The sequence below is a fragment of the Gobio gobio genome, assembly GCF_949357685.1.
Source record: "Gobio gobio genome assembly, chromosome: 12".
In the NCBI taxonomy this organism is placed as follows: domain Eukaryota; kingdom Metazoa; phylum Chordata; class Actinopteri; order Cypriniformes; family Gobionidae; genus Gobio; species Gobio gobio.
The window spans coordinates 18,997,560-19,021,779 of record NC_137105.1 but is presented as its reverse complement, the minus strand read 5'-3'; the positions used below and the strand labels follow the sequence as shown (position 1 = coordinate 19,021,779).

The following is a 24,220-nucleotide window of genomic DNA, read 5'->3' as shown; positions in this document are numbered from 1 at the left end:
ATCAATGTTCAAAGTAGCTGCTTTTTTAGGAATCTTTAAAGCATAGCAAGTTCAAAGTACAGCATTTATTTGAAATGGAAATCTTTTGTAAATGTCTTCACTGTCACTTTTGATCAATTCAATGTGCTTGCGGAATAAAAATTATTAATTGCTTTAAAAAAAAAAAAAATGTAATGTATGATTATATCGTAGTGCTTGCTGTGACACAAGATAATGCATTTAAGTTTCCAGCGACATGCTATTTGCCTTGTCACACTGATTGTGTAAATGTTGCATGACGCGACATACTCATTAAATATCATAGAACATATTTAATGTTTAATACAGTTATGTAGAGCAGGATTTTGTACCAATGAGGTTTCACTGTGGGCAGGCTACTACTGAGTGCAAACAAATAGAAACCAAGCGATCAACAAAATTTTGATTTCCTGCATTCGCAACTGTCAAGAACGCGGATTAACATGGAAGACAGCGCTTTTATTGCATGATGCATTATCGCAGCACTCTTGGTTTTGCCGCAGTGTTATGATTTATGATGAGAAACCTTGGTTTGTAACAAGTCCTGTTAGTGGCCAACTAGAGATAATAAAAAAACAGACATCATTAAATATCCCACGGAGCTTACGGAATTAACATAAAAACCACACAAGAGAACATAGCTGACCATCAGAGAGTCTCTAAGCATTTGATCGTCTCGTCTAACATTGAGTCTCATTACCTGCCAGTTTAATCATGTCATACCGTTCCCCTCTCTCCAGTATGCTCACAGGTATTGATGGACCTCTTGAAAAGCCCCGTCTTAACCGCAGTGCAAGGCTGCTGTCTTAATGAATTGGGCTGTTTTCATCTGCTCATTGAGTGTTTGATGTGTAAGGGCTTCCGTCTGTGTGGTTAACTTTGGTTGCCACGGTAATCAGGCCCTTTGTTGGGCTGTTTTGTTTGCTTGTCTCAGGTTTGATTGAGATCATTAGCAGTGAGGGGAGGACAGTCAAACTCTTTGGAGTTTACATCTGCAGCTGTATACAGTGTGACGTACCCCTCCTTTTTCTTTGCACACGCACACAAAATAAAACACTGCTCTCGTCACAGCATTTTTGTTGAAGTGTAATTAGTGGTGCTTGCAAGTGTCACTATTACTATTGGTCATACTTGTGTCGTGTGAGGGATTTGAATGAACCCCTAACCCTAAGTACTAAACAATAGCATCTGTTCCTGTGAAGTTTGCACTAGGGACATGATTGATGTTTTAATTTGTGTAATATTACTTATGTATTTAGTCAGGCGTGCAATTTTTGGCTTGCAAGCAATAAAATAAGTTTAAAATAAAGGTTTTGTATTTTAAAATGTGATGTATTCCTTTGATGGCAAAGCTGAATTTTCAGCAGCCGGTACTTCAGTATTTAGCTGAGATTTGGAGCCAAATTACAGGAGGAGGGAAATTACTTTAGAAGGATGGCTGCATTATTATTTTATTTCCACACCGAGATTGGTAGATCTGTTAGTAAAGCCTTTTGACCCTTGATGTCAAACGTACCGACACTAAAAAAGAGAAAAGAAAAATTACTATACCAGCATTTCTGCAGTACCGGTCCGGTAGTAGAGTACCGGTATATTCAGTACCGCTGCGCTGATAGATGCTGCTTTCAAACACTCTTGTTCGTGTTTGAGTGCTCTCTGAGCATCAAAGGTTTCTATTTACAGCATGTTTTTACAAGCGTTGAGCATTGTAGCCCATCACAATCATATCTGTTGAGCTTGTGAACGCCGTGGTGCTAGTCAGTAAAGTAGTCAGAATCCGCGTCACCGTGAGCCGCTCGCTTGCGAATGCTTTCATTACTAACAATGTAAGCAAGATGTAAATAAGAGATAAGGGGCCAGATTTACTAAACAGGGCAAATTAGTGGAAAGTTCTGCGCGGGATACTGACAACGCGCAACTTAAAGAACACAGACGCAATCGGAATAATTTCCATAATGACCAACGCAGTCTTCCAGGAGCAGATTTAAGACATGCTTTTTTGGGCAGTAAATAATGCCGTAAATACCAGAAAATTGACGAGCGCAAACCTTAGTAAATCACTGTGCATGATTTATTTAAATACTTTCCTCCTATAAGCTTTGCGTCTGAAAGGGAAACAAATGCACAAACAATAAGGTCAGCTGAAAAAATAACCCTGTCCACTCATTTCCAGTGCTAATTTTTCACTGCACATCTTTAGTAAATCCTTACAGTATTTTTTTAACATCAAATGACGGTTTGCGTTGACGCAAGCTGTTAGTAAATCTGGCCCTAATTTTACAATTAGTACTGCTTTTTTACAACAGGAGTATTCGCGAGTGCAGATCAGTAAGCTTGCACTTTAGAAATTGAGATTATAAAGGGAAGGCTCTTCTCTTGCTTTCTGTTTTTGGGGTTTTGGATTGACAACTGTATTTAAATGCGCGATTGATGGAAACTGCAATAATTGACAGTGATAACCAACAGACAAGACAAAATTAGACATTATTTCAATTCAACAGTTTTTGATCTGGTGCGGTTCCAAGATATGTACAGCTAACCGCAAAATTTTACTGGCTACTGAAATTTTGGTACTGTGACAACCTTACCTTGTTGCATTATATGCAATGGTGACTGTTCAAAATTGGGAAATAACACTTTGTTTTTAATTTACAAAGTTTGCATGTCTGTAACTCAAGAGGTATTAAATATACACTATATTGCCAAAGGTTTTGGGACGTCTGCCTTTACTTGCACATGAACTTTAATGACATCCCATTCTTAATCCATATGGTTTATTATGGATTTGCCCCACCCTTTGCAGCTATAATAGCTTTAACTCTTCTGGGAAGCGCTCCAAAAGGTTTAGGAGTGTGTTTATAGGAATTTTTGACCATTATTCTAGAACCACATTTGTGTGGTCAGTGATGTTGGATGAGAAGGCCTGTCTCGCAGTCTCCGCTCTAATTCATCCCAAAGGTGTTCTATCGGGTTGAGGTCAGGACTCTGTGCATCAAGTTCCTCCACACCAATCTCGCTCATCCATGTCTTTATGGACCTTGCTTTGTGCCCTGATGCGCAGTCATGTTGGAACAGGAAGGGACCATCCCCAAACTGTTCCCTCAAAGTTTGGAGCATAAAATTGTCCAAAATGTCTTGGTATGCTGAAGCATTAATAGTTCCTTTCACTGAAACTAAGAGGCCATGGCCAACCCCTGAAAAACAACCCCACACCATAATCCCCCCTCCACCAAACTTTACACTTGGCACAATGCAGTCAGACAAGTACTGTTCTCCTGGCAACCACCAAACCCAGACTTGTCTATCGGATTGCCAGAAAGAGAAGCGTGATTCGTCACTCTAGAGAACACGTCTCCACTGCTCTAGAGTCTAGTGGCGGCGTACTTTACACCACTGCATCCGACTCTTTGCATTGCACTTGGTGATGTAAAGCTTGGCTGCAGCTGCTCGGCCATGGAAACCCACTCCATGAAGCTCTCTACGCACTGTTCTTGAGCTAATCTGAAGGCCACACGAAGTTTGGAGGTCTGTAGCTATTGACTCTGCAGGAAGTTGGTGACTTCTGCGCACTGTGCGCCTCGGCATGCACTGACCACGCTCTGTGATTTTTTTACATGGCCCAACAGTTTGTGGCTGAATTGCTGTTGTTCCCAATTGCTTCCACTTTGTTATAATACCCATAACAATTGACCATGGAATATTTAGTAGTAAGGAAATTTCACAAACGGACTTATAGCACAGGTGGCACCCTATCACGGTACCACGCTTGAATTCACTGAGCTCCTGAGAGTGACCCATTCTTTCACAAATGTTTTTAGAAGCGTCTGCATGCCTTGGTGCTTGATTATATACATCTGTGGCCACGGAAGTGATTGAAACACCTGAATTCTATGATTTGGATGGTTGTCACAATACTTTTGGCTATATAGATAATCTTAATATCATAACATTTAGATGTTTGTTCTTTCTGTTGGAGTCTTCATTTTAAAGGCACAATATAGTTCAGTTCCAGAGATATGGGGATGTCAGTGTGGCTCCAAAAAACAAAAACAAAATGTGTGTCACTTTGCATACAAATAGTGTTGAAACTAGAAATGTTTCCTTTTTTCCTCTATCAAAACAATTGCATAGAACATGCCTGTCTGAGTGCCATAAATACTCTGAAATTGTCAAGTTAGCACCCAATAGCTTGTTCTCAATAGTGTATTCTATATCAGTTTCAGTGGTATTTGGAAGAAAGGATTTTGTTCATTTCTGCTTCTAGAGCTACTAAAAGTTTAAATACGCAGTATTGTAACTGGATGTTAAAAACAAATGTCATGCCTCTTAGTCCAGGTGAGACAAATCTTGGTTTATTGTATACACTTGTGGGGAAAGCTACCACACTGCTCTTAGTGCCCTATGTATTAGAATTTCCTCTTGTTATAAAATGTGAAGCATAGATCAAGTAGTATTGACTTCTAAGGGTGCATGTTTAAAGGGATTACTTATATAATCACAAAAAGAAGAGGACATTAATCTAATTTAACATTAAAATAATCTATACCTTCCAGAGCTTTGTAGTGAAATAAAGGCATTGCACCCGGTATTAAATGGCCATTTTTCCCCTTAGTATTGATTCTTGTATATGTAATGTACAGACTCCTTAAAATCAAGATATTGACATAATTGCTTTTATGTGAATAAATAAAGGTACATTTCTAGTTTTAGTAAAATAGGTAAATTTAACCATTTTCAAATGGAGTCTAAAAATACTTTCTCTTATCCCATCTCCCCATGTACAGAGACAATCAAAAAAAATAATCAAAAAATTTTTATTATTTTTTGCATTTTATCTGAGCAGCCCGACAAGACAACATTGACTTGACCAGTGGTGTTGAGAGCTGGTGGTGGTACTACAACCTCTACCAAAAGATGTCAGATGGGGGAGCGTTTTTGGGAACCTGTTCAGTTTTTATTTTTACTGTTACCTCTAGTGCCACATAAATTACACTATTCAGCCATTCACAGCAGTGAATATAATGGCCACTTTTTAAAACAAGCTGTAGAATTGGCAAGCTTGTCCTTTGCCAAGTGCTACAGGGATATTTAAATAATAATATTCCTTTAAAGGAACTGTATGTAAGAAATGTATTTCAATTAATCATAAAATGGCCCTGATATGTCACTAGACATTAAGAAATCATGTTAATTTCAAATATTTATATCACTGACAACGGTTGTCCGGCCAAGATATTGTCATTTTAAAAGTGAAGTTGCAGCCCTCAACTGATGTTGATGTTGACATGTTGTGTCATGCCTGAAGCGTCACCCTCCACCTATCTACCAATCACAAAGTCAGTAGTGTTTCTGCATTCGGGTGGCCAGCTCTGCTCTAGTTACCACAGCTGCAGCTACAAACTTTTTGGATAAACAATGTCTAACTTTACGAAACCTAAACGACCTCGTTATGAATCAGAAAAACGGTGTGACAGTGTCCGAAATAAAACAAGGATTTGTATAGGAGATGCCTTTGAAAGATGTAGACGGCTGAAAACGGAGAATAATTTGAACTGATGCCAACGTTGCTAATTTTCTCCTGGACAGGTAAGGTTCATCTATGTTTGGCTACCTTGTACTTAATGTAAATGGACATTTCAAATATTCATGACAGTCGAACAAAGATATGCATGTTCGTGCAAAGTAACGTTAGGTTAGCGCAGATGGAGGAGGCGGGTCATTGAATTGAAAAGGTAACGTTAAGGAATCGTTTGGTAAATAAAAACGGCGAGTCGTCATTGCTAACATTAGTAATGCATTATCAGAGCCCGTTTCTCTGTCATTATGCTGAGACGCTGAGGAAAACAACATTAGCACGCCAATGTGACAATGTGAAAACGTATTTGAGACCGTAGCCTAACGTTACCTCATATTCCTCATTCGTTCTTCGCATATATAGTGGACAAAACATGCTGCAAGTTGACCTGTATGACCATTGCTAATGTTATTTAGCTTTGCTGTAATTTTACTATAATATACTATAGTATTTTTTCATGTGGGAATGTACGAGCGTTCATATTTACGATTATATTTGGCTAATCGCCATAAGTAAATTGCGATTCATAATTACTTCACAAAACATCGCTCTTGAAGCATAAACATAATTAACAGAAAGAAAAAAACGTACTGTGTAGGACTCGTCACTTGCCATTGAAAGCTCCGTGTAGCAGCCTATACGTTCCTGCTGGATCCTGCAGCCTATCTGGCAGTCTCGAGTCCGGGGGAGGGGGAGAGGGGATACACCGCTCAACAGTAATTTGAAAGTGATTGCAGTACCAGTTTTGGCCACAGTCCTACATACAGCTCCTTTAAATTTTCCCTTATGTTTTCATTGATGTCTTGTGCCCTGGCCCTAATGACTTCAAATTAGTTTCTCTATTAGAAGGTGATGTAAGTTTGACAAATTTCTTCTTTTGCAATAAGGGTAATGGATGACTAACTTATTCGTTTTTTTGTTTTGTTTTTTTTTTCAATTGTATCCCCTCTTTCAACTTGTTAACACAAGACTGAAGCCATAGAGTGAAATAAGAAACAAAACCTAACCTATTGACATCTTTATAGGCCCTTATCTTTTCTGTGTGTGTGTTTTAAGAAGTTTTCTACCCTTGGCCTAAGAACTAATCCTGTTCAATAACTAACTAACTCTTCCTCCGGTGTGACCACGCACCACATAATAGTCCTGAAACCCATGTGTGTATTAAATTACCTGTTACCGCGATCAATTGACATGGGGATTAACTTCTTTAGACCTGCTTACTTAGTGGAACCTAAACCCAGTGGTCCAGCCATTCACACAGTATTAGCAAGCACCTCAGCAAGGTTGCTACTAAACGCTTCCTCAGCACTGCAGTTACCCTGATCTCATAGCTGTTGAGATAATCCCCATCTCATATGACTGCGTGGGTTGAAGGAATGTCTAAGGGTTATAAAAATTCAAATTGTAAGGTTAGAGATATTATACCATGAGTTAGTGTGAGGAGACTACTGCAGATACTAATGAAACTTAAATTAAAAGATGAGACCATATACACACTTGAGGGGATAGTTCACCCAAAAATTAAAATTCTGTCATTGTTTACTCACCCTCATGTCAGTGCTGATTCTGAATGGTATGATTCGTTTTTTTTGTGTTAAGCCATATTTGGCATAACACAAAAAATTCCATATGTTTTTGTCCATTATACCCCATTGACTTTCTGTTATGGTTTATTCATAAAGATTTGGAATACCATGAGGGTGATTTAAATGATGGTCGAATTTTTATTTTGGCATAAACTCTCCCTTTAATGAATTTATGGATTTATGGTTACACTACGGTACTAAAGTTTGGGGTCAGTGCGTATTTGATCAAATACAGTAAAACATTAATATAGTGAAATATTATTACAATTTATTAGTAATGCACTAATACGATTTTTTGGGCGATACCTATTTAAAAGTTGCCATGAAGTCAAAATTGAAGGGGTTTTTTTTGTTGCTTTTAATATATGTTGGGCTTACTGTTATCTAGTGTCCTCCAAAACAATGACAAATTTTGCATTTAGAAGATATAAGCATTCAAAACTTACAGTCTCTCACTTCAGCCAATATGGATCAATGATTTTGAGGACATCACACTGAACTTAAGCTTCTCATCAGATTTTCTGTCCAATCAAATGATCTCTAGAATCTACAGCATCCAGCCCCCAAATAGACGCTGTGGCTACACTCGGTCACGTCACACATTTACTTTTTTCTACATTGTGAATGGCACATAGTGCACTATATAGGGGATAGGGAACGATTAAGGTCGGATGAAGTCTGGTTTTATGTAAGTGTCACAAACCGCTGCAGCGTGCACAAAGTCTGCTCTGGTCCATAGACACAATAGCACAGAGCAGATCATATCCGCGAGTCAGCGCATACCAGAACTTATCGGATCCATTTGAATTCAGCACAGAATGCTATATTTTTAAGTGATATGGAGGAGAAAGGGGAGGAGCTGTTCGATATGTCCAGCCCTGTCTTCCTGTTACAGTGGAAATTATGTCAACCCATTGGATAATGCTGTACCAATATAACCTTTTGTCATTAAAATAGATTACTGTTTTGATCATGTTTTAAAGTAGCAAAATTCATTAAGGTATGCTAGCTAGTTTATTGCTGCATCATCAAATCATCTTCATTTAGCATGGATTGGATCAATTTAACATTCAACAGGCCTACATAGTAAATACAACAACAAAGATACAAATGTAATAAACAGTGCTTTTCAGGTAGGTCTAACAGTAGTTTTCAGGTACAGAAATTGAATGAAATAATCAAATTTAAGTTAACACTGCTGTATAATCCTTATTCAAGTTACAACGGTGATTAAGTCAAGAGCAACAAGCTTTTTTTGTCTTTTGTTTGATTAACTTTAAAACAGACAGCAGCGCAGCAGGAATATTAGGCTGCTGTCACTTTACGAGGTGCTCATACGCGTTTTATTTCACAACTCTTTACGTTCAATTAATTAATTTTACTAGGATACTCACCACGATGGCATTTTGATATCATTTTTTGTGAATTTTTCTGTTCAAGTATACAAGAAGCAGCAACTCCGTTCAGTATCAGACATATGGCTTTCTGGGCATGCGCTTTGGATATTTACACACACAAAACGTCTCACACAGCGAGTACCAAATTTGAGTTCTCTTTCGCATCTTGCGCTTGAATGTTGAATGTTTAAATTGGCTTAAAAACGCATGCAAAGGATAACCATTTGTGGGGATTCAGTATTTAGTTTTGTCAAGTATTTAATTATTTTACACAGAGAAAAATGTTGTATTATGCAAATTTGGATATTGAAAACATTTGTGCTGCTTAATATTTTTGTGAAAACTGATGAAAAAAATAGGATTTTTTTTATGAATAGAGAGTTCAAAATAACAGCATTCATTTTAAATTGAAATAACATTATACATGTCTTTTACTCTCAATTTTGATACATTTAGTGCATCTTTTTTTCTTTTTTTTTCATAAAATCTCAATGAGCCCAAACTTTTGAACGGTAGTGTTAGGTTAAATGTGCACTCAGTAATTTAGTAATATGATACAAATTCAAATTCACTCCTGTCATATCATTAAAAAAGTGAATTTATTCTACATGGATTGTCACATGGTCAGCTGAATACAACTAATTTTGTGTTACTAACTTCTTTATTAATGGACACTTTAGCTTCTTTAACAATTTAATGATGACTTTAACAATTTAATGATGACTTACTTCTAACACCATGACATAAACAGAAAATTAATGAGCACACCCTAAGTGAAACATGTTTAATGAGACTTAAAAAAAACAGACATGGGTCAGATTGATAGAGAGGGGGAAACAAGCAGAGGTGGATAAAGATTGAAAGAATAGAGATGGGGGGGAAAGCTGAAGTGGTGGGTATTATCAATGTTCCTCATTGTGTGTAGAGATCTACGCTTTCTAAAGGGACCCTCTCAAGGCTAAAAACATGACTTGCAGCAGCTAAAGAGATGGAGGGAGAGTGAGCGATGGAAAGAGGAATGGTCTTGGGGTAACTGAGGATCGATGAACATTTCAACTCTTTCTGTCCAATTAGGCCCCACATAAGACTTTGTCCCCAAAGCACGCATTCATTTATTCGTTTAACTTACTGTCTCCTCCGCCATGTATACATCTGTTTTGAGTCTGCGTCGAGCAAATCAGCCCGTGTAGGAGTATTGATCTGTACTTTTATTCTTGTCTGTGTGTTCGTTACTTGCGCTGCCTTTTGCCTCTTCAGCTTCTCCTTGAACGCTGTCATCAGGCTGTTCTTTTATTTCATAAACATCTGCCTCTCCAGTGACCCTGTTTTAGTCTCAGTGGGCCTTTTTGTAGACTTTACCTATCTATTTAATGCTTTACTCTAATACTGAACTGGGTTTCATTGAAGAATTGGTGCTGTTCAGCTATATTGTCAAGTCTTAACAAGGTTTTCAAACTACTTTTATAAAAGATGCCTTTTTTTCTTCTTGTAAAAAAAAAAGGTCTCTCTTAATCTGAGATGGACGTGATGTTTCTGATGTTGTTCGTCTGTTCTTGTTCTCCACAGACAAACCTCCCCATATTCAAGCTGAAGGAGTCACGTGTCCGGAGGAGATACAGCGACTTTGAGTGGCTGAGAGGAGAGCTGGAGAGGGAAAGCAAGGTGAAGGATGGATGAGTGAAATGGTAGTGTTGGTTTGGTTGGAACATCGCACGAATGCTCAGACTTGTTGTAAGGGTCCAGTTCAACTAGATACATTTAAGTAGTAATGTTTTTTTCAGGCATTGGATTGGAAATGATTCTGTAGTTCAGGTAATGACGTTTGAAGTGATTGTAAGAGACCTATGATTGCATTTGGAGATGAATGTAACGTGAATGAAGTGCTTGTATTTCAAACAGGTGGTAGTTCCTCCTCTTCCTGGAAAAGCTCTGTTCAGGCAGCTCCCATTCCGTGGGGATGATGGTATATTTGACGACTCTTTCATCGAGGAGCGGCGGCAGGGCCTAGAACAGTTCCTCAACAAGTGAGTTGCAAGATCCTCCTGACAACTTTATCTGAAACATTAATCTTTGTTTTTACCTTCATGTTCAGTTGAACCATGCGAGTAGGAAAAGGCAATTAATCTAAATCCCTATATGTCACAAATTTCACAAAACAGGACAAAATTATCATCAAATTGAACCATTAACAGGATTATTTTTACAGATTAAAGGGGTGGTAAAACACATTCTTTTGAAGGCTTGACTGTGTTTGTGGGGTGCACTGTAACATGTGTTCATGCTTCGTTTTAAAAAAAATTGCCTTATTTTTCATATATTTGACCTTTATTCTACACTGCTCTGTCCCTCCTTGTAAAACGGTCTGATGCTTTCCGGGTTGTATGAAGCCAGTCCCTCAAAAATACGCGATGGGCTCAGATTGGTTAGCTGGCCCAGTGTGTTCTGATTCGCTAAACGCCTAGTGCACGTATGTCGGAAACGTCACGCCCCTTACCTTTATCGGAGGCTGTGCTTTGGTCAGTGTTAGAAACAACGGCGTCAATAAAACCATACCAATCTGAGCCCGAATCAGACCCAGAACATTTGAGTGAAGATGATCGAGCAGAACCTGTTCAGTCCTCAAGAGTAAAGACTGCGGATCTATAATGATCGCTACTGAATGGCACTTTAACTTTTGTATTTTTAGAACGATTATAGCCAAATATCAGTCACAAGAACTAACCCAAAACGAACACTAAGCACTGGCTTAAACTAGTAAGTTAGCCAAATCACACACAGAACCATGTTTAGCATGCCTGTAGATAAACAATACATAAAAGCTCTAATCAAAGAATCATTTACACTAATGCCAGGTTCGCTGTTGAGATTTTAACGTTAGTGTTTGTAACGATAGGTGTTCGTCGGATAACGTTAAGTATGAATGAGCATTTAACAGACTGGTTTGCAGAACAGCGTTGTCATCTGTTTACTTCCTTGCTACAACCTATTACAGGAAAACACATCGATGAAAAATAAATCAGACTTACAGGTTGTGGCCCGTGAACAGCTTCTGTTTGTAAATCCAGCTTTCAGGACAAGCCGTTGTGCATATCCTGTATTGAACTCGCGAAGTTTGTGGAAGTTTGTGTTGTCCTCCGTGAAATGTGCAGCGCGCGCGTCATGCATCCACGCACCGGCAGTGTTTTTTTCACGCAGCTGACGTTGTGCAAATCTGGCATTGAAATCGCGAAGACGGTGGATGTTCTCCTCCGTGGATGTGCTGCAGGGAGCCCTGCGCGTGCCTGATTCCCCGCTGACTCAAACACACGTGCATATAACATGTTTTATTTTAAACGCTCTGCAACGCACCCCCGTCCCTATGAAGGCTGAACAGAGCAAGTACCCCAGACCTGCAATCCGGATGAAAATAACAGCGTTTCCTTGGCATCGCGGCAACAACACTCCAGCCTAACTATACCACAACAGCGCCGCGATACAAAATGGCCTCACCCCCCCCTTATTTCATATTCCCCGGAGGAGGGGTTTATGTAAATATTGGGCCTGGTGATGTCAGCAAAACCTGGGTGAATGTGTAGTAGTCCCTAGCGGCCGTTTGCTGTAGTCCTTAGAAACTGATTTCTTTAAAAGCAAATATCTCCCTTTGCTTTAAACTTTGAACGTTGTAACTTTGCAGATGTTGTTTATGCTCAAGCAGCAACATTACACGTTAGCTAAAGTTAGAATAGTGAAATCGTGGTTTACCACCCCTTTAAGTACATTTTGTTCATTTGGCAGATTTTTCTATCAAAACTGACTTGCATTGCATTTCAGGTTTACATTTTATCAGTTCATGCTTTCCTTAGCAATCAAATTCATGACTTTGGAGTTACTTGTGCCATGCTATACTGTTTGAGGTACAGGAAGATTGCCGTATTGCAGCAACTTTATTCAGTTCTCAATGCTAAATTACTTCTCCACTAATATTCTCAACCTATAAAGCTGAAATATGAGCAAAGTGACCTGTCAAAAATGTCTTTGTTTATCCTATTAGTCTTTCATTCAAAATGTTCACAAAAATCTAATCTTTAAATGGAGTAATATTCTAGAAAAAAGTTACTTGAAATGTTAAATAATTTGGTAACACTTGTGAGAGTACAAATGTATAAATATGTTTAAAGTACATTGTATTTAGCATTTAAGGTAAAGATGATGATATCAGATGAATTAGTCTGCTATGCAAAGTTTCCAGGTCTCCTGGTCTCTGCTTCAAGGAACAAAAGAAGTTCACAACACACTTTACAATAAGGTTCATTAGTTAACATTAGTTAACTACATTAGTTAACATAAACTAATAATGAACTGCACTTATAAAGCATTTATTGGTAACACTTTACAATAAGGTTGTATTAGTTAACATTAGTTAATGAATTAGTTAACATGAACTAACCATGAACAACACCTCTGTTCAGCATTAGTTAATCTTTGTTAGCGTTAGTTAATACAAATCCAGCTATTCATGGTTTGTACATGTTAGTTCATGGTGCATTAACTAATGTTAACATGATTTTAATAATGCATTAGTAAATGTTGAAATTAACATTAACAAAGATAAATAAATGCTTTATAAGTGCAGTTCATTATTAGTTCATGTTAACTAATGCATTAACTAATGTTATCTAATACAACCTTATTGTAAAGTGTTACAAATAATTTTTGTGCACAATTACTGGCGCTCCTACAAATACTCCTATAAAAAATGTAGAATAAAAATTATGTTCCTGTCTTTCATTCAAAATATTCACAATCTAATTTTAAACAGAGTGTGTATATATAATCTTTAAATCTTTAAATGAAATATACAGTCAGTGCTACATCATAATGCAATTATTCTGATCATTTTTCCCCCCCAAGAACATTTTACCAGTTCCAAACCACATCAATCTTAATAACTACTTTTAATTTTGTATTTAGTCATTTATAAGTGATATAGAATTGGATCATGAAACCCCCTTTTTTCAGCAGCAGTCAGTTCTCACCACAGTTTTGAAAAATGCTATAAAAGTGGGTGTGGTTTAGCGCCGGAGTGTAGGGGGACGTGGGGAGGCTGACAGCACATCAACAGCTTCTGATTCAGACAATTTTATTTCGCTCTCATTAAAAGCATCAAAGCTTCCCACAAATGCATTCTACAAATGACCATTAAGTTACACGCAACACAATATACACATGGCTTTGTAAGCTTACCGTTACACAAATACATATATATCCTGTGACACCTATAATTCATTGGACAATTAAATGCACAGCCATTCACAATTTGTTCTGTGCATCGAAAATATATATGAACACGCTGTTGCATACCTTTGATAACTTTTTAGGCTTATTTTGTTGAGTTTTTATATGCCGTTTGGTCGGTTAAATGGCCGTAAAGAGCGGTTACACTCAGTGTGGATGAATCGCTTTTGTGTGAAGACTCAGGATCTTTTGAAGAGAACGTAGGCAACGCAGAAACTCATACAAAGCGGAAAAAACACTCGTTTTTGATCCATTAATGCATCTCTCACTTACTGTGTGCGATCTCACTGTTTAAAGTGCCTGTCAGAGCAAAATGCCTATCAACACGTGCTGTCATGAATAATTAAGCGTGTGCTGTCATGAATTAAGTAACGCGTTTTCTCATAGGACAAAGACACACAGTCTCATGAATAATTATGAGACACCGATGAGTAATCGCCGTACTATAGTACGAGAAAACGTTACATCCTATGACGTTGACATGAAGACGAATTTAAACCAGGAAGTTGAAAATAGAGCAAAAAGGTTTAAAATTAACCAGTTTTCTCCCACATTCAAAACTAACAGATGGTACCATTGTCTTCCATGATATTCAACACACATACTTCTGTTAAAATCTCTGAAAATTTGGTTTAGGGTTTCATGCCCCGTTATAGGATTAGTTCACCTCAAAATTAAAATTTCCTGATAATTTACTCACCCCAATGCCATCCAAGATGTCCATGTCTTTCTTTCTTCAGTGGAAAAGAAACTAAGTTTTTTGAGGAAAACATTTCAGGATTTTTCTCCACACAATGTTCTCCAATTGCAACCACTATGTTGAACATCCACATCAATGCAGTTTCAAAGGGCTTTGAAGTGCTTCAAATGGTACTGCGTGATCCCAGCTGAGGAATAGGGTCTTATCTAGCGAAACGATCTGTCATTTTCTAAAAAAAATTCAAATGTATACTTTTTAACCACAATTGATCGACTTGTGCTGGTCTGCAACGAGCCAGGCATTACGGAACGGACGTTGAAAAGGTCACGCCGAACGTGGCCGGAACTACCGCCCCATTGTTTACAAAGCGAACATTCAAAGACTAATACAAATGCTTTTTTAACAAAACAGGTAAAACAATGATAAATTAAATAATAAATATGTCATTAAACATACAATAAAATTTGAATGATCCTCCTTCTCCACACTTTTAAACAATGGGGTGGTAGTTCCGCCCACGTTCGGCGTGACCTTTTCAACGTACGTTATTTAATGCCTGGCTTGTTGCACAAGATGATCAATTGTGGTTAAAAATTATATATATTTAAAAAAATAATAATTTACATGACCGATCGTTTTGCTAGATAAGACCCTATGCCTCAGCTGGGACCGCGCAGTACCATTTGAAGCACTTCAAAGTCCTTTGAAATGGCATTGATGTGCAGGGCTCCAGAGTGCGACTAAATGGTCGCATTTTGCGACTAAAATTTGAGAGTGTGCGACTGAATTTGACATCCAGTAGCACATGTGCGACCAGTAAATTTGCCTGCTGTCGGTACTGGAGAAATTAAGAAAATACACTTACTAATTATAATTGATAGACGTTATGTCTGGCAAATTCTATCTTTGTCAGCCGTTTCTATATGAGATAATATTAAACCGTGATTTGTCCGTGATGCATTTTTGCCATTCGCAATGCAGAAGAGAGAGAAAGAGCGCTCTCTCACGTGGAGCTACAGCGAACACAACACCACAGTCAGCTTAATGAGTGAGGATGGCCAAGAGAACTACACAGAAGTTTAGCTTAAACTTTAGGGATGTGCTGTGATATTAATCTAATTTTGTTTTCGATTTTGGCTTCCAAGAATTATAAAAAGATGATATGAGGTAAAACTATTCCTATAGCCGTGTTCCGTCGAGCTCATCCTTCCCTTCACAGCTGCGCATTTCTCCTTAAACCTAAACTAAACGTCAGATTCAGTGATTGTTGTAAACTGCAGTCTCTACTGTTGCTAAACTGCGGGATGTGTTTGATAATAAAGAGCTATTAAATGCACAATAATCCGCGCAAGAGACGCTGTTTCCAACTTCAAGGCGGCTTATATGTGTGTGCTGCGAAATGGACCGACTTGCACTTAATATTTTAGGCTTCGTGTGCGCGTCTAAACCATCTAATAAACAACAAATAGCCGGTGTCAAAATGACCGGATTGGAGAGTAGTTATTTTAACAGTTTATATCTTAAATGGGCGTAAATAGTTTGGAGAAATAGGAGACTATGATATTATTAGTTCTACATTCGATCGGTCTTAAAGGGGCAGTGTCAGATAAACCTGCTGACGATTGAGCCATTAATTTGAATCGAACAAAAGGCAAATAGAAAATATTCACATCTCTTGAATTAATAACTTTAGCTTTTATAAGCATTAATCTATCAATTTATACAGTGAAAACTATGCAGTGTTATTTTACATTTCATTACTTTATTAGATTTCTTTGTAGGTTTGTTCTTTACAGTAATATTAATGTTAGCAGACCTTCCGAATGCCTTGACACTGGTCCATTTACAAATAGATGTTTTATATTTTTGTTCAAACTTTGCGGTTTCTTTTGCTCTATATATTTTACTTTTCAGATTATAAAGCCATGTTAATTATGTTCTTAATTATGTTTTTTTTTTTTTTTTTATAAAAAAAAAAAAAGTATAATAAAATGAACTGGTAAGAATACTGTTAAAGTACCGGATCGATAAGCAGTATCGGTAAGAGTAGTAATACCATTAAAACCTTAACGATACCCATCCCTATTAGTAATACAGTGGAAATTAGTAGATTTGGTTTGCATGTTGATTTATGGTGTGCGCCCCTAAAATTTCTGGTTGTGCCCCTAAAATTTTCAGTTGGGGGCCACTGTGCTCCTAGTGAAAAAAGTTAGTCTGGAGCCCTGATGTGGACGTTCAACATATTGGTTGCAATTGAAGTCCATTGTGTGGAGAAAAATCCTGAAATGTTTTCCTCTAAAAACTTAGTTTCTTTTCCACTTAAGAAAGAAAGACATGGACATCTTGGATGACATTGGGGTGAGTAAATTATCAGGAAATTTTAATTTAGAGGTGAACTAATCCTTTAATGAAGGCTGGAAGTGAAAAATGTGTGCATAATTATTAAAGGGATAGTTCACCCAAAAACGAAAATTTGATGTTTTTCTGCTTACCCCCAGGGCATCCAAGATGTAGGTGTCTTTGTTTGTTCAGTAGAACACAAATGAAGATTTTTAACTCCAACCGTTACCGTCTGTCAGTTGTATAATGCATGTGAATGGGGTCTAATGGGGTCTATTAGAGTAAAAAAAACATGCGCAGACAACTTCAAATTAAACCCTGCGGCTCGTGACGACACATTGATGTCTTAAGACACGAAACGATCGGTTTCTGCGAGAAACCGAACAGTATTTATGCTATTATTTCACCTCATATCAGACGAATGTCATCAGCTCCTCAGACCGCCATAACTTCCTGCGAGTAAGGTCAAAATACCAGCGCGATCATAGAAATATATACGTAGATTCCTCATTTGACCGATCTGCGCAGGCAATAATGAGGCATCAAACATTAAAATTTTCGTTTTTGGGTGAACTATCCCTTTAAGCAGGTTTTCTTTAACAGGTAAAATGGGCCAAAAAAGAGATTTAACTCGCACTGAAAAGTAAAAAATTATTAAATGCTAATGCAATACTAGTCATACAAAAATAGGCCAAAAAGAAAAGACACCCTTTTACTGCAGAAAATTATCTAATTTGGACAAATTAGGAAGTATGCATTTTATTTTTTTGTATAAAGTTGTGCCCCAATTATTGGCACCCCTACAAAATCTTGAGTAAAATTGAGTAAAAAGTAGTACTGCATCCTTCATATCTCCAAAGAGTCTTTAGTTTTATCACAATACGCTGTACCGATTCTTTCCGAAAACAGCCGAGCTCATGGAGGCGTGCAGTGGGCGGAGCTAAAGAGTCACGAAACACACCACACACATACACTCAATGCATCATGGCATTATCCCTGGATAACTTTCAATTCCCCATACGTTCGTGTTGTTTACATTATATGCACTTACGTGCCGATTGCAGTTTCACTCACCGCCTGCGGTTTCGATTCCTGACTGGTAACAAACAGACACAACTCCGTTGCTGCCCCAGAAAAAACAAACGGCATCCACTGGGGGTGTAACGGTACACAAAACTGACAGTTCGGTACGTACCTCGGTTTTGAAGTCACGAATCGGTACGGGTTCGGTACAGCGGTTTTACAAAATTGCTTTTTATTTATTTTAATTAAACAGTGGTTTACTTAAAAAAAAGTGTCTGTCCTCAAATGAATTAAATTATAACTAAAAATGTATTGAAGATATTGCTTTGAATGTATAGGGAACTCTTACTTGCACATTAATATTAAAGGTTAACAACAAAGCCCAAACTATAAGCCTAAATTCAGTTGTTGCTATTTTTTTAAGTATAATAATCAACACTCAAATAACAGTACGCAAACATGTAAACTTCTCATTAGGCAGTTTTTGCAATAACTTCTAAATCTAATTATAAAATAGTTTTTTCTCCAATTCTTTGTTGAAATATAATCAGTTATAAACAGTGACTGTCATTTTCATGACAGGTTTATTTAAACATACATGAAATAATTAAGACATCACTAACAGTAGAATATAATGAATATATAGGCTAATATACTGCCTGAGGTAAATGTGATGCTAACGTTACATGACATGTTTAGTTTACAAGCAGTTATATTGAGGTCTTTCCACCGTTGAAACACTGATTGAGCGATTACACCACATATGATACGTGACAGTAAGTTGTAATGTATCCTCAACATACCTTCAGATGTTCATTCATGTTTATTCTTTAGGAAGGGATGATCGATCGCTTGAACTGTGATCAGTGACAGTGATCAGTCACGGCACATTAAAGAGCGTCAAAACGGCATTTATCGTTTGAATTTTGTGATAAAATGGGCTGAATACTTAATATGTTCGTGTGGGAACTCGGGGAACCCCCCCCTTAAAGATTAGAGGATAAACAGTGAAAACATTTTTCCAATGCCTATTTTGCACATATTTAATTAATGTGCCACTGCCGTTATTAACGTATGTACTCATGATGCATTGTGGAAATAAGAATATTTATCCTTCCGATTTTGTTCTCAAGTGTATTTGAGTTAATATTGATATGCCAAGATTTACATAGTCCTCTACTGCGTGTCCTTCCTCTTAACTTCTTTTGGCCTCGACACATCTGAACTGTTTTTATAAAGAAAAGTGAAGTGGTTATCATGATACAATAGTTGTTCCTCTTTCTGTTAATTTTGAGTTTTTAGGTTAAGGTACTTCAGTGAAAGAGAAAAACATACACTTGCCAGCCTTTTTGTCATCTGATGTCTTCCCTCACACTTTTTTTTTTTCCTTCTCTCATAATTACCTACAGAATGATCGAAACTGATGAGAGGCCACAAGTGCACCAGCTTTACTTTTTACATTTGTTTTATTTTTGATGTGTAATTTATGATAATTGCGAGTGAAATTACAGGCATGCATACCTTTTCCCTACAAGATGTTGTGTGCACTCCTGCTTATTTTTGATCCGAGGTGCCGTTCCCCCGCCGGCTGAGACAATAAAAGTTACAGTTCGATTGTAATTATTTGCTGTGATTGCAGACTTTGCCATTATCTTTGTTTCATGTGCAAATGTGCCGGCTCTACCTGTTTGAATTTTAATACGAGACGAACAGCTGTAAATTAGGTTTGAAGAAAGAAAGGATATGGAGGTAATTAAGATGGGGTTTTTTTCTTTAACTGAAAATTCCTGAATTAAATATCATTGTTCGGTACTAATAGCACCTGGGGAAGGGGGAAGCATGCCCATCATACTTCACGACTATGTGTGAGTGGATTTGTACAGCATATCTTTATATTGCCTCTCCCAAACCTGAAAATGATTCTCCATCATCTTGACTTGTAACATTGTGTAATTTTAGAGGTGTGAGGGTCCTTTTTTTATCCCGTTGGAAGCTGGAATAGATTGAATGGTGAAATAATGAGTTTAATTAGCATGATGGCTCATTCTACTTTTTTAAAGATATGCGTAATTTAATTTTGATATTATCGCTCTGAAATTCAAGCTGGATGATTTATGATCTGAAAAAGAATGCCACGAAATGTCACAGCCTCCTAATAATATCTAAGAGTTGCATCTTGATTGGGGTCAAAGTTGTTTCCGCCTCCTCTCTCTCTCTCTCTCTCTCTCTCTCTCTCTCTCTCTCTTTCTGCTTTACAATGTGCATTCTTGCATAATATTATTATGATGGCTAATGTGCATTTTGTGGTCTGATTTTTTTCAGAGTGGCTGGTCATCCATTGGCCCAAAATGAGCGCTGCCTGCACATGTTTCTACAAGACGAGTCAGTGGATAAAAACTACACCCCTTCCAAAATTAGACAAGCCTGAACCGGTCTGGACTCTACGCACACACACACACAGACACAAAAAACATGGCCCACAAGCAATAAGAAAGGTTTGAATCATTCTTAACTGGAAAAGAATCTTAGCCTGAACGATAGGGCGTCCAAAACATTTACCTGCGCAGAACAACAAGACAACAAATGATTAAAAACATACTAGAATTAGTCATTGTATCCCTTCACTTCTCCAACAGAACTGGGTTGATCTGTCCTTATAGATAATTTGGGTCTCTCTAATTTATTGTTTACCACTTTAAGTCCGATCAAACACATTCTTGTGTGTAATTACTTGTGGTTAACAATTATTTATGGTAGTTTTGTCTGAGAGCACCACTAACTTGTTGTACAAGATCAAACGAAACAAGCCAAATAACTATATCACAATTATGCAAGCACTATATCACACACATCGGCATCCCTGTGTTATTGCTACTACCTACTTATGTTGCTTTTAATGCTGAAGAACACGTACCGTGCAGGATGCACTTAATTGGGAACCTTCTTGATCGTGTGCTATGTGTGTCCCACTTAGCTGCAGACAAGTCTGCTTTTACTGTGTAATGGTGTTACACAGAAACACAAAGAGTTCTGCCTACATTGCATGTTTCCGGATTTGTATACTGCTGTGCCATTGTTTTGTTTATGAGAATTTTCCAATAAAACGGATCAAACACACGCACATATGATGTGGTTTGAAAAACGAAAGCCTCTCTGTTTGGCTCTGCTAAAACTTCTTTTAAGAGATGATCCTAGCATTAGAGTGGTTGTAGACATTCATTCTGCCTTAAAAGGTTTTTCCTTTTTGACCGTCAGGAGTTTGTATAAAGTGAGTCACCTGCGTATATTTTGATTAGTGTTTTACACAAAACCATATTAAAGGAGATTCATTTAGTTATCGCACGTTTATTATTTGCTAGATGCTTTATTCAAGTGAATTATAATTTCATGCATGCTACTAAGATAAGTGTAATTTAGTGCAATTCATTCTTACTGATAAACAGATACTTCGAAGTCAGAATGAATTTAATCAAAGGTATTTTTATTTATCTTTTAAGAAAGAATGAGGCAGGTGGCTGTGAAAAGGAGAAAAAAAATGAATGACAGGTCGTAGGGTCTTGGATGCTCAGACACAGACAAAAGAAAATCTTTATCCTGAACACAGGCAACATGTTGTGAAGGTCAGATCCTCTTCAAATGACCCGAAGATGAGAGTAAAAGCAACTTTTTTCCATTTAACACAGACAGGGCTTGGCTTGTGAATTATTGGCCAATTATAAACTATATATTTCATATATTTCTATTCAGTGCTGGATAGATTACTTACAAATTGTAGTCGGTTACTGATTCCAAATTACATGACAATCATTTCAATTTAATTTAATGTGTATACATTCCAGTCTTTATCAACAACATAAAGTGCATTAAATATTACATTACATAAGGGCTTGCCATGGGGTTCAAGCTGATGGCTTTATAGAAAGGAAAATTGAAAAGATAAAACAGTAGTAGTAGGGAGAATCAGTGAATGATGAATCATTTACTGACATTGTGAGAATAACATGTAATCATGTAATCAATAATAAAGTAACTGTAGTCTGATTACGAGTATATTAAAATGTACAGATTACATGTAATAAATTACTACCCAGCACTGTTTATATATATATATATATATCACCCAAAAATGTCATCATTTACTCATCCTCAAGTTGTTCCAAACCTGTGTGAGTTTATTTGTTTTAAACCCCCCCCCCCCCCCCACCCTACTATGGTAGTCAATCGTTGCTCTATCTGCTTGGTTACAAACATTCTTCAAAATATCTTCTTTTGTGTTCAGCAGAACAAAGAAACTCACACAGGTTTGGAACAACTTGAGGGTGAGTAAATGATGACAGAATTTTCATTTTTGGGTGAACTATCCCTTTAAAGTGGTCATGAACTACGTTGTTTTATTGTTTTATGATGTTTCCTGGGGTGCACTTATAATGTTAGAATGCTTTTTTACATCAAAAATGGTCATAACTTCTAAATAAAGGGCATTTTTCCTACCCTGATTTTAGCCTCTGCTCTGAACGCTCTGTTTTAAGGGTGTCAGCTGTGAGAGTTCAGTGTAAACACCCACTGCTGTGATTGGCTAACGTCTATTCCATTTGCAATAGTTTTACTCTCTCTTTTTTACTATTACAGCTCTCATGGTTAACTAATCGTGAAAAGTGCTGCATTACATTTAGATCTATGGCATTATTTTAAGATCATGGCATGAACGGTTGCAGGGATGAGCATTTTAGCCGATCACATGCTGAGCGCATGAAAGCAGCGATCTCGTCATTGCAACTCAGTTTCTGTACACTAACAAATGCTTTCATCGTCACTAACAGCGCAAACATGATATACAGTTAAGAGATTTGTTGAATAAAACAGGAGTCACTGATAAATTCTCGCAGTTTGATTGACAGGTCCAGCACGCGCTGCTCCAATGATTGCAAAGGGAGCTTTCTTTGATTGCTTACTTTATAGAATTTAATCATTGTTAAATAACAGATTATTTTAATCCTAATCTCTTAAAGAGAAATAACGCAAATTGACGTTTAGTCACTGGTCTGATTTACTGACACAGACAAAGAACATCTGACTACATGAATCATTACATTTCAGATCAGGCCTTAGAATGAAAACAGTTACTTACATGTTGCATTACTGTCGAGCCCAGGCACTGCACAATAATTTGTAATCCTCAACGGCATGTTTATTGCTCAGTAGCACGATCCGTTTAGCTCCATGAGTCGGTGGGCGGGGCTACAGAATCAGGCGTATATATTTATCTGTTGAGGCGTCAAGACGTCGAGGGTCCACATATTCAGAGATCTCTTGTTTTCTGGGCCTGGTGTCAAATAAAAGCTTTTCTTTGACTAACAAGGAAGTTTTCAGCTCCGAAATGTACAGGATATTCTTATATCACGATGAACTTTTATACATCAAATGCTCAAGGGAAAGTTGATTTCTCAATTCATCAACCCTTTAATGCTGCAAAAGGGCCATAACCGGTTCTTCAAGTAAGGGTTATTTGTTTTGTGTGGGTACTTATAGCATATGTTTACTGAAAACAGGACAAAAATGACCTCACCACAAGGGTTAAACACTGCACTTCATTTCTACTTTTTAGAACTATACGCGTGTATGTAACTATGTTACAGATGTAGGATATAAAACCATGTAATATTGGGAAACAGGTGTGTTTTTGTATTGTTTGTGATTGCTGTACAAATTACAGGCCTTCATTCAACCTTTTGCTTGCGAGTCTAGCATTTTCTCATCCTGTGGGTATTAATTGTTTGTTATTCTGTTTCTAGCATGATGGATTATGCCTAAATTACTTTGGATGGAATGCAAATGTTGTCGAGAGTCAATATGTGCAACAATGCTGTATAAGGTAAAGAGAAGGGCACAACCGCGTGGCTCGTGCAACCTTGGGAGTTCACTCCACGTCAGAGCGGACCATTAAAAAGGAACTAGGATAAATTGGATTGGAAGTTGTCACCGCAATCATGTTTCTTTCTATTGTATCCTCTCTATCAAAAAAATGAAGATAAAAAATGCAATTTGGGCGAAGCCCTTGATTTGTAAAAAGAGTGCTTGAAACCCCAAGCCGTGCGAGGCAAAGCAACTTCACTCAAGGTCCAGGGTATTGTATCGGCAGTGGTTCAATATGCACTTACGTGCAGACATGAACCTCTCTCTGTCCCCGTTCAGTACCCCGTTTAGGGTGCAATGGACCTTTTTTCTGCTTGTAGAAGGAGGCTTTAGAAACCTAAAAACCCTACAGCGAAAGGAGACATGAATTACACAGTCGGCGAAGAACCAGGTG

General features: G+C 37.6%; 1 protein-coding gene across 1 annotated transcript in view; it reads left to right on the top strand.

The window, feature by feature from the left end:
* Positions 1–21,060, top strand: part of snx3 (sorting nexin 3) — a 31,803-nt gene extending 10,743 nt beyond the window's left edge. Inside the window, exons 2-4 of the mRNA XM_079831688.1 lie at positions 10,143–10,238; positions 10,476–10,600; positions 20,236–21,060. Coding sequence (XP_079687814.1) covers positions 10,143–10,238; positions 10,476–10,600; positions 20,236–20,341 — 327 coding nt within the window. The 3' untranslated portion in view covers positions 20,342–21,060. The remainder of the gene's footprint in view (positions 1–10,142; positions 10,239–10,475; positions 10,601–20,235) is intronic.
* Positions 21,061–24,220: the final 3,160 nt, after the last annotated feature.